At 49.9% G+C, this 13,496-nt stretch overlaps 1 protein-coding gene across 2 annotated transcripts in view; it reads right to left on the minus strand.

Annotated features, from left to right (window-relative positions):
- Nucleotides 1–560: 560 nt before the first annotated feature.
- Nucleotides 561–13,496, minus strand: part of PRKCH (protein kinase C eta) — a 124,122-nt gene continuing 111,186 nt past the window's right edge. For both annotated transcript variants that reach the window (XM_083839154.1, XM_083839153.1), the window contains exons 14-15: nucleotides 3,057–3,200; nucleotides 561–1,576 (exon numbers count right to left, since the gene is read on the minus strand). In XM_083839154.1, coding sequence (XP_083695280.1) covers nucleotides 1,430–1,576; nucleotides 3,057–3,200 — 291 coding nt within the window. In that variant the 3' untranslated portion in view covers nucleotides 561–1,429. The remainder of the gene's footprint in view (nucleotides 1,577–3,056; nucleotides 3,201–13,496) is intronic.

Below are 13,496 nucleotides of genomic sequence, written 5' to 3' on the forward strand. Positions count from 1 at the left end.
GGCAAGAAGTGTCCAAGGGTAACTGAACCTGTGCCCCACCTCTCAAACACTTCAGCAAATGGTTTAGGGATGGAAGTAAAAGGTAAAAGTAAAGTAAAGTAAAAACTCTTTTGCAAGAGGTTTTAAATCCGTCTCCAGCAATTCATACCAGCTCAAGAAAGAGGTTATAATCCTGACATAGCAGCTTCAAGCCCAGCATGGAACACGAAGTTGTGCCATGGAGCTACAGAAAAATCACTCAACTTCCAGAAGAGCACAGAAATCACAGAACTATCTCCTAGTGTGATTTTTGTCTGATTTCTGCAAACTGCACTAAAAAATTGCCTCAGTCTGCCTGGCAGAGGCTTGAGGCTGCAACTGATAAGAAGTGCCCTGTGAGTAATAAGCCCTTAAATCTAAACCAAACCGAGTCACCCCGTTTCTTAGATAAGCCTTATCCTTCTCCTGGGAGAAAGTTGTCCTTTTGTGTTACCTATTGGTCAACGACTTTGCTTTCAAGGAGATTGCCAGCTCTGCAGCTCCCATCACAATAATGCTACAAATAAATTAAGCACTACCACTTTGGATCAAAATTTTAATGAGGCACTAAACCCACAAAAGGGGCTCTGTATAGCATAATTAAATAGAATGGGCGTAAATAAACAGTAAGGTTTTACTAGTTACATTATAGTTGAAAACAGCTGGGATGCAAAGAAAGGAGCATTGAAGATGCATGATGTAAAAAGGCATTTCACAGAATGCAAACACTAGAACTTTTCATATCGCACAAACAGTAAAACACTACGAGCACGTGACTTCCCTTTGATTTGGAAGAATCTGTGTGGGGCACAGGGCACTTGTTTTTTTCCTTCTGCTAGTCAGCACAATGAAATATTTCACATAGAAACCCAAACAGCGGCAAAGAGAGCCATTTGTCCTTCAGAAAGAAATAAATACTTCAGAAACAGGTAAAGTCAGTAGGAACATCTGGTTCGGCCAGGCCATGGGATGCTGGTTCATGGCTCTGAAACGCTGGACAGTGCTGGGACTCCACGAAACAGCCTTGCAAACAATCAGAATTATTACAAGTCCGTTTGGCTCAGAGCTGCAAGACGCTTGATTTGTGCTCACGCCGACTCCTCAAATCCACTGCAGGCTGCAAGCGATGACATTCAGGCTGAGCCAACTAGCTCAGTATTCAATTCTCCGTCTGCATCAGCTATTTACAGTATCACGTTTGTTCCACCCCTGTCAATATTTGATCAAAGAGCTGAATAAACCTACAAACACAGGAAGGTTTCAATTTCACATTAAGGTAATGTTGACAGTGGTGCTGCTGTATCATGTAAAGTCAGTGCACTGTTACTTCTGGTAACTGAAATTTCTGGTAAACCTGGTTTTCATTGCATTTCCCGCCAGTCTGCTGAGCAGCCCTTCCTCAGAGCCATAGCTATTGCTGCAATTCCGAGCTTGTGAATGAAAAGTTTCTGAATTCATCTTGGTTTATCATCGGAAGAATTCCTTCTTCAATGGGAGTCAGAATGGGCTCCTCTTTTATAAAATCTGGATCGAAGTTGCTCACGTCATCTTTGGATTTCTGTCAAATGGAAAAGACAAAGGGAAGAGATGTCAGAAGTATGTATCATCTGCCTGACACTCGCTCTGCATCTTTACTCTGGTCTTGAGTGCAATGAACCATTACCTCCATAACCCAGGCAAACCTTACTGAGAGTTTTTTCTGGGGTTGGACTGGGAGCAGCTGAGTTGCCCCACAGAGCCTCGTACAGTATAAAGGCTTTTAGAGCCTCTGCAGGCTTTTGACAGGCAAACCCCTCTCTGATTTAACTGATACTACCTCTGAAAGGTTGCTTACCCCGACACGGCAGGGCAGGGCACATAAATCAACTCCCTGCCTCAAGTGTCAGCACAGACCCAGCCATTCAAAGTGGTTATCAGCAGTGTTTCCAATTAGCTGACTCCACACAGCCCTTCCTTATCTGCAGAGCGTCTCAGCTGGGTTTGCTGGGGGGGAGGGGGGTACACTCCTCTATGTGCGAGTCATTAAACTTGCACAATAATGAATTACTAGGTCACAGGAAGACAAATGGCTTGCCTCCAGGTGCTGGATTCCTCACTGCACCATACAAAGTGGAACTGTTTACAGTGCACACAAACAAACGGAGTTTGTGGCACATTTTGACAAGGCATGTGTTTTTCCTGCATCCAGAACAAGATCTTTTATTGACGCTGAAGTCTAACGTTTCCAGATTCTGCCCAGCTCACGGATGGACTGAGGAGGCTCCCTTAGCCTTTCATTCAGGTCAAGAAGCAACTCCAGAGCCTGGCCTCGTGCTGCTGCAGTTCCCCTGGATGCCTGGTCCCACACCCAGGGATCTCCACGGAGCAGGACCGAGCACTGCCACTAAGAGTTAGCAGTGTGACCACATCATGGGACACGGCCACCCCAACTGAGAATTTCAAAGGCAGGGAGGCCACACAGACGACCCCGGAAAGTCCCTCCACAGGGAGCAACATCTCTTATCGTGGAACATCCCTTGGGCTGTGTGGCACTGGGAAAAGGGGCAGCCCTGTGTCCTCTGCAGCCTGTTTGCCATGTGAACCACTCAGCTGATAGTGGCCTGAGCAGGGAGCACTCTGCTGGGTGCTGTGCACAGAGAGACAAAAACAGAGGTGATGTGCATAGAGAGACAAAAGCGAGGCGGCCCAGACCCGAAGAGGCAGATGGAGTGGGCGGAACGAGGATTACTTACCCTGTCTTATATTTGGGCAAGGCAAAGGGCCTGATCTGCTGCATCTGCTCTTATAAACCTGCATCTTTTGGCACTGAGCTGGCTTTGAAAATCCAGCATGGAAGGGAAAAGCGACCTGTACAACATCCTGTGGCCAACCAGCGGCCAAGCCAAGACCATAGACCCCACCTCCTGGGTCCCAGGCCAGGGCTTTCATGTCAAGGTTGCCCTTCCTCCTTTTGGGTCTCACAGCAATAAACGTGCTCAAAACACCCAGAAGAGAAAAAAATAACAAGACCCTTTCCCCCACCCCTCCCTCTCACGTACAATTCGGGGCCTGAACGGTGGCTCCATCTGGCGCTGGTTCAGCAGGTCCCAGTCCAGCTCTTTGAAGTAGGGGTGCCGCAGAATCGCGTTCTCGCCGCCCAGCGCCGGGCTGCCCAGCCGCATGCTGGGGTTCTTCGTCATGAACTGCAAAACAAAAAGGGCTGTTTGTTTCCTCCCGTCCAGCAGGGCCACGGGAGAAGGACCCATTAGCAGTCGCACAAAAGCTTGTCCTCAGCTTTCCTGTTGAACCCAGTTGCTGGCCAGACTTCTCGATTTCATTGTACTGGGACTGTGTGCAAAGACCTTGACTCACTCTCTACAGGAAGCAGTTTGGGCGTATTTCTCCCTGATCCCTTCTATTTCAGTCAAATCCTTGGTTACCACAACAAGAAAAGAAAGTCGAAGTGCATCGTTTGCAACATTGTAGATGTTGCACAGCGTTTTGGGAGGTTATTTATTTACATACTAATTTCTCAGGAATACAAGCTCGCTCTCAAATGCTGCTCGCCAGCCAGCCAGGCTTTGGACTGGAGTCAGTCCCGAGCTGTGTCTTTTTCCTAAACCTCAGCTTGCTGAAGTGTGGCCAGGAGCCTACGCTTTCCTTCCTGTCATCTTAGGAAACAGAGGAAAATGAGCAAGGCACTGGCTTTCACAGCTCCCAGAACGCTGAGCAGATAGACGAATGCTTACAGGTGACCGTCCCCTCTCCATGGCGAAACTCCAAAAGAGGGTTTCCTTTTGTAACGTTTTTTACTCTGCTACTAGTGAAAAGAGATCTCAAACTCCAGCCAAAGTGCCCCGATTTGCCAGGGAGCCCTGAGAAAAGCCATCGATCACGCACACAGCGCAGAGGGCCGTCGCGGGTGCCCTTTAGATCCTGACAAGAGTGATGAAGTGTGAGCGCTACAGGTATTTCGTAAGGGGAAAGAAATAGTGGGGGAGGAGGGGAATCCTTTCCCAAGGCAGGAAAAGAGCTTGTGTGCTTGTTAATTTAGGGTTATAGTTCTTAAAACTTCAGTAAAATGCAATCTTTTCCTTCCCCTCGAGTATTTCTAATTCATTAGAGAAATCAGGTTATGTTTAAACCGGGAAAATAGCCACTTGTATTTGCCTATTGAAATAGCAGCATAAAGCTTCACTCTGGTGGAGGTGTCCAGACGATTTCCTTGAAGATGAAAGAGCATTATGTTCAGCAAACAGCCGAACCAGCCAAACCAGACAATCGGTCACTGTTTCGGGAATGACCAAGTCTGCTGCATCTCTGCCGTGGGGAAGTGAAAAGAAGGGGAGGTGCAGGGAGAGACGAACATCGTTCTGAGCACAGGAGCTTCTCAGCAGGTACAAATTCTCCTAGGACGTGTGGATAAAAGGTGTAGGCATTCCCTACCTAGAGAGGTGACAGGGAGAAGAAAGAAGACCCATGGATTGGTTTTAGATGTCTCCCCAGTGCTCCTGTCCAGAGGGGGCTTCAGAACCCGAACGGATGGGATATCTGCAGGGTATCTGCAGCTCAGGGACCCCGCAGGAGCCCACACTCTGCTGACATGAGCACAAAACCCCAGCTCCAACCTGACCTCCCTCCCGACCCCTCTGAGGACACGTACTGCCCCAGGACCCCCTACTGGACAGCTTTTCCACCATCCCACCCAAAACCATCAGCGGAAAGGGCTGCTGAGTGCACCCAGGACAGGAGCAAAGCCAGCAGGGCTCTCCTCGGCTGGGGCCTCCCCATGCTCTCCCTGAACTCCCCAGTTATGCAGTATTTTTCCAAGGTCAGGCAGGCCAAGTACAAGTACAACTTGTGTTTCCCCCTGACCCTTTCAACCTGCTTTTGTCCCTTCCTGCCAGCAGAAACCAAACACAGATTTTTTTTTTTTTCCCAAGAAACTCTGGCCCAAAATTTCTGTGTGATTCTGAGCACCAGACAACATTTTGGTTTCCAAACCAGAAATGGGTCAAGCCAAAATTTCTCAGAGACCTGGTTCAGGCAAGCCTTTGCAAGTCTTTACCTAAACTTCTTTGGTTTGCAAAACAGGCCAGAAATCTCCTGTTAAACCCCTTTTTCTGTCTAGAAATTCCCTGCGCAGCTTCTTTGTCCCCACAGATGGATATCTGCGCCTCACTAGCTGTGATTTGCATTGCTGGAACATCTAGAAAGCTCAAACAAGATCAGAGTTCGCTGGTGCTGGGAGTGGTAAAGACAAAAACAGTCCAAAAAGAGAAGACAAAAAGGAGAGAAGGAGAGCTGGGAATAAGTCCCATGTCTCCTGGCTCTTGACCTACCCCCTCCTCCATTACACCAGGAAGCTTCTGCTAAATGTGTGTGGGGAAAACATAAAAGAAATTAATCTCTGGAAAGGGTTGGTAACGTGCTTTGCTTGGGTTCCCATTCATGCTCAGCCATATAAGACCAAAAACCAAACTGGACTGCCCACTCCCAGACCAGTTCAGTGCCCTGGGATATAAAAGTGTGTTTACATTCCTGTTTGCTTGCTTTACTCAACATGATGCCAAAGTTGCACCAAGCAAAGGCACCCGCTGCAACAACCGGAGAGCCAAGGTAAATGCATTCCTCGCTGCTTAAAACACCCTTTTTGTTAGGACAATGAGGATTAGCCAAGGGCTGTCCCTTCAGCTGGGCTGTTTTGGGCTCAGAAAACAAAACCCAACAGTCAAAACAAAATGACTGCTCCGAGTCCAGCAGCTGGCTCTGGTTTGTGCGCCCGACCTGCGTGGCGAGAAACCTCAGCTGACGCCAGGCAAAGGGCAACCCAGGCACCCTCTGCTCCGGGTTAGGTGCACAAAGGAGGCAGGAGGGGGGCGAATGCTTCACATTCGCCCACTGCTGGAACACGTCCTCCCGGCTGGCTGCTGAGAGTGGTGCCGGGCTGCCACAACCCCCCTCTGACTTAATCCTCGCCTCCGAAAACAGCGAGCCGACGGATGGGATGGGTACCCGGACACACAGCACCTTCCCCAGCTGCCAGGCACACGTTCAGCTGGAGCCCATACCCGTGGCTCTGCCCACGAAAGCAGCACCTGCGAAGCAACCAGCAGCAGGATAGGTGCAGCTGTGTGCCCAGAGCACGGGCACTGCCCCGTGCCCATGGGCTGGCTGTGCAGGGGGAAGCTTTTCGGAAATGCAGCTCATCTTTCACCTGATCCCTTCCGCTGCATTCAGAAATAGCCGAGCTCTGGAGCTGGAAGAGGCTTACAAAGTGTTGGCCCCACAAAGGCCAGAGTTCGACTCCTGCTTCACAATTAGGCTCAGGTTGGATAGTCCCAAGTGTCTTTCCAAGTACAACTCTCCAGTGCTTTTTGCAGGTGGCGAAAGAGGTCTGCAAAAAGCTTTTCGTGGCAAAACGTCACCTCGTAATGTTTATTATCTCTAATTTTGCATGGTAATCTGAAATGCAGAATGAATCTTAGCCTCCGGCACGCACAGCCCCGTGAAGAAACAGAGAAAAAATCCAACTGTAATTCCAACAAGGCAAACCAGAGATGTTCCTGAGCAAAAGGAAACGCATAATCGCCCAAATCCAAAATGCCTCCCGGCAAAACCAATAGCAAGCCTATCAGTCTTCAGCCTGAACCAGGCCATCGAGCCCTGCGTGTGAACACATCCAACCATGGGGAATGGGAATTATCCCATTCCTGGTGCAAAAAAGCCCCTTGGGGCATCCAAGAGCCCCTTTGGGCTTTGCCAGGCTGCTGAGCAGACTGGAGCGAGGCTCTCGCTGACCTCAGCTAACCCTCTCAGCAACACCACAGCCAAAAGCAGCAGCTGGAACGAGCCAAAAACCCATGACTTCATGAAATCGTTTGAAAACATTTACTGAAAGAAAACGCAGCAAGCCACGACAAGAAATTAAAGAGGTGGAGATCAGTCCACGGACGGCCCGTGAAGTTACAAGGAAAAAATGCAGAAAAAAGCAGCGCCAAGCACGGGGGAAAATCTGCGTCAGCCCTGGGAGCGCAGCCCGCCAGCAGGTGAGGGAGGGCAGGATGGATATCACTGCCACGGGGGTGTGGGGACCCCCGCACCAATCCTGCCCCCGGGCTGCTGCGTGCCCTGGACCCCGCTGGGGAATGCTCCAGAGCTCCCAGCCGTGGGGCAAGGCTGTTCTGGGCTTCCCCAGGGCTGCTTGTGTGCAGCGCTGCCACTTGTGTGTCACGAGGCAGGGCAGGTGACAAGTCGAATGGCTTGGAGGGCGGTGAAGGGCTGTTTGCAGACAGGTAATGTTTGCAGGCACTGATTTCCGTGAATTTACAGGTTGCCTTTCTCAATACTGGAATCCCGATAGGTTTTTATGTGACTCACTTGCGTGCGATTTGCGTCGGGATAATTCACGTCATCAGTGGTATTACATCAAACAGACTACATGAAGTTACAGCACGTTTTAGGAAGACACAAACAAATCCAGACCCCTTCCCAGAAGAAGTGCACTTCAGGAGAGGAATACAACCCCACCCTTCACATCATCAGCTATCTGAAAGAGGAGGAAAATGTTCTTGTACTAAAGAAAGTCGCAGATGTGCCAGCTCCCCCAGGACCCAGCTGCACCGGACAGGCTGTGTTTACCCCCTAAGAGAAAGCACGTGCCCCCGAGCAGCTCATCTTTCAAATGCAAGCCCACAGCAGAGACGGAGAAACATCCCCGTCCTGCAGACAGGGAGGAGAGGAGCGGAGAAACTCATCACTTTGCTGAGCCCTAGGCAGCGTGCCACAGATCTGACAGCAAACCCTCGGTCCCACCTCCTCTCCATCACAACTTCCACTTGCCTCCAAGGGTCCCTGTTCGGGGCTGTGCGATCATCAGCCCCTAACTGCTAAAACAAAGCAAGACTTCCCAGCTCACGGCATTAACTTTTCCTGCCTGGTGGTGTTTCTGGTGTTGCTACCAAGGTGAAAAGCAGCAAGAAGGAGATTAATGCCCCGCAGCCTCCCCTCTAGTAACGAGGAGGAGCGGGGAGATCAGGAGATACCCGACATGCTCACCTTCATTAAGATTCATGAGCTAAACGAACAGGGCAGAAATTAACTCGGGCAGAAATTAACTCGAAAGGAAGTAAGATTTCTCAAAGATCCATTTGATCTCAGACAAAAGGGAATCGTTATATAAATAGAGCAATTACTCTAATTAAGGCTTCCCTCCATGAATCTCTCGGCTGAATGCTGCAGTTGCTGAAAACAGTTCGGTCGCCCATTGTGTAAGGCAAACAAACCCACAGGCCGGGCTTTCGTTAGCCCTCACCCAGCCCTAACAAAGAGAAGACGGATGTATGGCTCTGGTTGTTAACGTCTGGATTATTTCTGATGATTGGAAGCCAGGAGGCTTTAGCAGAGCATTTTTTATTTTTTTATTTTTTTTAATAAAAAGCTGCTTTTTTGAGTCAGTTTTGCATTTTGGTCTCTTGGGCAAGGCTCCCACCGCTCTCCATCACCACTGCACCAGGGCGATGCTCGCGTGGCTAGCTCGTCATGCAAGAGCAGCCCAGGGCTCAGACACACGAGCGGGTTACAGGGACCGAGGGCACCGGCACCCGGCCACGGAGCAGCTCTGGGACCTGTGCCTGCTCCAGCAGCACAGCCTGAGCTCACTGAGGGCTGTCCCATGAAGTGAGCAGGGTGAGATGAGAGCTCTCGCAGCGACCTGCTTGTTCGTAGGGCAGCTCAGGGCCCGGCAACTTAAACTGCAGCGATTTGGCTGTGGGTGTGAGGCAGGCATAGGGAGCCCGAGTCCTAAGACCTGCAGCGAGAACTGTGCTGCCGAGATCAGGGCTTGGGGTCACTGCGGTCTCCTGGATGCTGCCTCTGTTTTGCATTTGCCCCGACCGCAGCCGCTAGAGACCACACGGCATTTCGGCTTTCCACCCTGCAGGCAGCGGGACTGACTGCTAAAAGCCATGGCTTGTACCAGTGCAATTCATCGTGGTGCTGAGCCAGGCTAGGACCCACGTGTGCGTGTGGCACCTCTTCCTCCACATCAGGCTCCTAGCTACAGAAGTCCTTCAGTGCAGAAAAGGCCCGGTGAGCGCAGTGCCAGGACTCAGAGTACAGGACCGCCCTGAAAGCAACATGGGCGGAGGGAGACGGAGCATGAATTCTCAGTTATTTCCCCTTCCAAATAATATAGGAATGGGAAGGGAGGTTAAAACCAGTCGTCAGCCCTGCTCCTAAAAGCCAGAAGACCTCCAGAGGTCCCTCCCAACCTCAGCCATCCTGTGACACTAAGCATGACAGCAGTCACGTGCTAAATGTGCCAGCCGCAGGCAAGAAGGACGAAATGTCAGCTCAGTGGATATTAAGCAGAGAAATTTGCTCTTGCTCCCTCCCGGTGCAGAAAGGGCTGCTCGATGCGGCCGAGTCAAAGCTCAAGGGAACAAGGAAGATTAACTGCACTGCAAACAGTGCCGAGCGAGAGACTAGCAAAATAAACCACGTGGACAGAGCCCCTCACGTGTGGGACAGGCACATCTGGCTCCAAACTGCCTGGAGGTGCAACTTCGCTGACTATCACCCGGAGAGAACTCGGCCTAAAATGCAGAAATTAAATGGTGTTTGAATAGCTACAAACTTCCAAACCAAAAAATCTACCTGTTTCCTTGCCTTCTCCCACCCAATTTAACTCATCCCCACTACCGCAGAATAAAAAGGCCACAAGTACACAAACACCAAGCACAGGAGCTTTATACTGGCCCCCGAGGGCAGCCGGTGATTTTAGACACTTCTGCCTTTGGTACTCCTCTAATATATAATGAACAGAACTTAACTTTAGTCATTAGATCCGTGGATTATTTAACATAGGTTTCGGTCAAGACGTCCTCCCAGAAATCTGTATTTTCAGAACTGAGCAGTAAAACCCAGCTCCCACGTGGGTCACCTGCTGCAGGGGCTGCTCAGAGAGTCAAAAGCAGGCTGCCGGTTTTAAATCACCCCGCTCGGATTATAGATACAGCATGGGGATACGCAGGTCGATTACTAAATCGATACATCAATCAGGGTAACACAAACGCACAGAGGGAATGAGCAGCACACTTATTAACGGAGTGGGGGCATGATCCCACTCGCTTTTTAACCAGTGGTAAAACCTCCCTAGGGTTGCCCGGGAAAACAATTAATCCTTTTCTGATAGTCTTGTCAAGAGGAACCAGGCATTTATAACACAGCCCTGGGTGGCCTATTTACATAGGGTCAAGTACAAAGGGGACTAAAGTGCCCCCAGACAAACCTGTGAAGGCCAATTAGGAAAAAAAAAATCACAGGAAAATACTTCAAAGGAGCTTTTCCATGGTCTTGGTTACATTTCGATTCTTGTAATTTTAAAGTTCCTGAAAAGACACAGCGGGTCAGAAAGGTCAAAGCTGGAAGGACGAGGGGACGAGAAAGACCTCCAGCCCTGAACAGCTCGGCCAGTCGGAGATTTATGGCTCCTACCGAGGCGCTGAGACCTCCCAGTTAGACGCACTGGCTCACTCCTCTGGGGCTGGGCAGCCAGAGATGGTCCCGGCTGCAAGGGAGGAAGGATTATTCTCATGGCCAGGTCGGAGCCAGGTTCTCAAGGGAATTCTCGGGCCTTCCCCCAAGATTAGGTTTTAATGAACTCCACCAGAATACCCCGGAGGGTCTATAATCACAGTGTTTATCTGGGGCAGAGCAGAGAAGTGAGCCCAGGCCACAGGTCTCAGGCTCGGCCGCAGGAATTGCTTCTTCCCAAGCACCTAAGAGCAAGCAGAAAAAGAAAAGGGGAAAAAAAAAAAAAAAGGTTGACACAATGAATGCTGCTTCACTTTTTTTTTTTTTTTTCAATTCTCTGGCAGGAAAGAGAAGGATGAATCATAATTGACACTACAATAGGCAGGGTTAGGAGCTTTTGTCGTGAAGCAAATCTGAGCCTGCATGCTCTGGGCTTAAACAAGAAGCTAATTTCAGCCTATTGGAAAGGGAAAGGTAAAAGACCTCATGATGAAAGGTAAAAGACCTTCAAGATGAATTTGGCTCTGGCAAGCTACACGGGGATGGTATTAGCTTTCTTTCACAGTGAATTATTCAGAGGCATGAGACTATTACTGTGGGGAAGAGGAACACATCAGAGAGGGGTGTGATCAATCAACAGAAGAGATTGAAATCACTGGGGAGAACTCTTCGCTTTTCAAGAATTAAGAAACCAAGAGACAGCACACTGCAGAAATGGATACGCAAGCTCGAGCAAAAGAGGTATGCAGACAACCTGTGGTGGAGCTCAGCCTCGTCACTTAACCACGCTGCATGTTTAGGGCAGAAATGGTTTAGGTGAGAGATCACTTAGAACTGCAGAATTCCTTCTGCTTGGGGAACAACCAGCTCCGGAGTCCTGCTTTCGCTGCACAGGTTCCAGAGCCAACCAGGAAATGCAAGATGAAAGCATTTTTAAAAACAAAACAAAGAAAAAATGTTTACACAGATCCAACGCAGAGTTTCACAGAGAGATTCAAATATCTGCCTGACTCTGACAGCCAAAGCTTAATCAAACTGCGAAAGGGGATTTATGGAGACTGCCAACTCTGAAGAGATGCCAAGGAGAATAATTTATTGGCATATTTGAAGGCATTTTTAATATCTGCCTTTGTTAGCTGGCTCCTCAGCTCCGAGAATAAAGCACTGAGCTCATCTAGCTCCCTCTTTGATTTCAGTGGGTCCACCATTGTGTTGTTCCTTCTCCTTTTAATCTCCTCCGTCTAGAAAAATCCTCCCGGCATCTGGTTCATTCAGACCCAGGTTCATTCTGGCTAGTCCAGCACTGCACGTGAAACAGACTATCTTTTTCTGCCCGTTTCAAAGAAAGAACCTGGCCCAGGCCTGTGGGATGCAGGCGCAAAGCAGAGACGTCTGCCTCGTGCAGTGACGTACGAGAAACGTAGGCAACGTTACACCATCACCATCTGGCTGCCCCGTTCCACACCTCGTCAGCGTTTAGGACAGGACTGGGGAGGAAAAACACAGGGGTTTGGTCGGGCTCACACAGCGGCCAAACTGACCGCCCAGGACTGAGGGAACAGGCGAGGCAGAAAGGCACCAGGAAGCACATACGTACTGCGCTGGGATGTGCCAAGCAAAGCAGAGCCGAGGTGTCTTGAGTCATACATTGCTTGCTGCAGCACGCAGGGAGGATGCGGACACCTACCGTGGCCGCGAGCCGATGACAGCTCTGACTGGTTCTGACCTCCCTGTAGCCAGGTGGGTTGGACCCCAAGCAAGGACAGTGCATGGAGAGAAGAAACACCTCCAAAGAACAGCCCAGAAGGCCTCACCCTCCGTGATGACTTGCAGAGGCGAGCGGCTGTGTACCGCAGGCAGCCTGGACCACGCACAGCTCTCCTGGACTCAGATGTCTAAGCAAGCAGTCCCTTCCCTCTGCTCCTCTGTCACTGCAGGCTGCTTGCTTGGGTCATGTTCAAAATCTGCCTCTAAGTCTTTCTGCTGCGAAAACTCCCTTCTCGCCTCATTAATGACGTTTTCAAGTTGCTCACAGCCGTGGGGCCAGTCTGGCTCAGCAGCAAGCACACACCGAGCAGAAAGCCTTCCTGAAAACAACATGTGTAAAAAGAATCTCACCAAGATTTTAGGCTGTCATGTACAAAAGGGGTGCTCACCAAGATTTTAGGCACTCATGGTGGCATCCCCTCGCCATGGAGTTTATTCCTCCCATGGCACAGCTCAGTCGTCACTTTGCTTTCTGCAGCTGGGCCTGGGTGGAGCGCCCTGGGGGATTTTTTTTTTAATTTCTTTCCGATTTTCTTTCTTCTCAGCCTGTTACAGTAAGTTCACACAGCACAGCCAGGGTCTCCAAGGGCTCTGCTGGAGCCATTAGCCTGTGTCCAACCAAACCGAGCTGCCCTGTGCTCTGGCCTCACCAAGTAATACAAGTTCCTCAGAATTTCTTTGAACTGGTAGGAGATAGCCACTCTCAATCTGCACTCCCCAGATATGCCTGGATTTGATTTCTACACACACAAAAATAATATTTCTCCCTCATTACGAGCCACCACTCCTAATTCCCGAGAAACAACGGAAAACACCGCTCGTTTTCACTGGAAGAAAGGTCAGAGGAGGGTACGCTTCACATTTAGGTTTTCCTCATCTCTTACCACCTGGAGAAGTAGAGAAGAGCTCCCAGACTCCCACCTTTCCTACTGTCATTTAACGTATTTTCTACATATGAATAACCAAACAGCATAAAGCACTCCTACAACCGACTACCAGTGCCTTCTAACTTAACTTCTTGATTTTAAGGTAGAATTTGGCCACATTTCCAGTTAGATGTGCATGCTTCCCTCCTCCCTCCCCAGCTAGAGAGAAGTCCCTGCTGAACAACACACTACCTCTGACACAACGCCACCAGCAGTACGGCGTGGGAGCCCTTGGTGGGCTCCTGCCTGCCCTGGCACTTACCGGAGGGG

Source organism: Anser anser, assembly GCF_964211835.1.
Source record: "Anser anser genome assembly, chromosome: 5".
Classification (NCBI taxonomy): Eukaryota; Metazoa; Chordata; class Aves; order Anseriformes; family Anatidae; genus Anser; species Anser anser.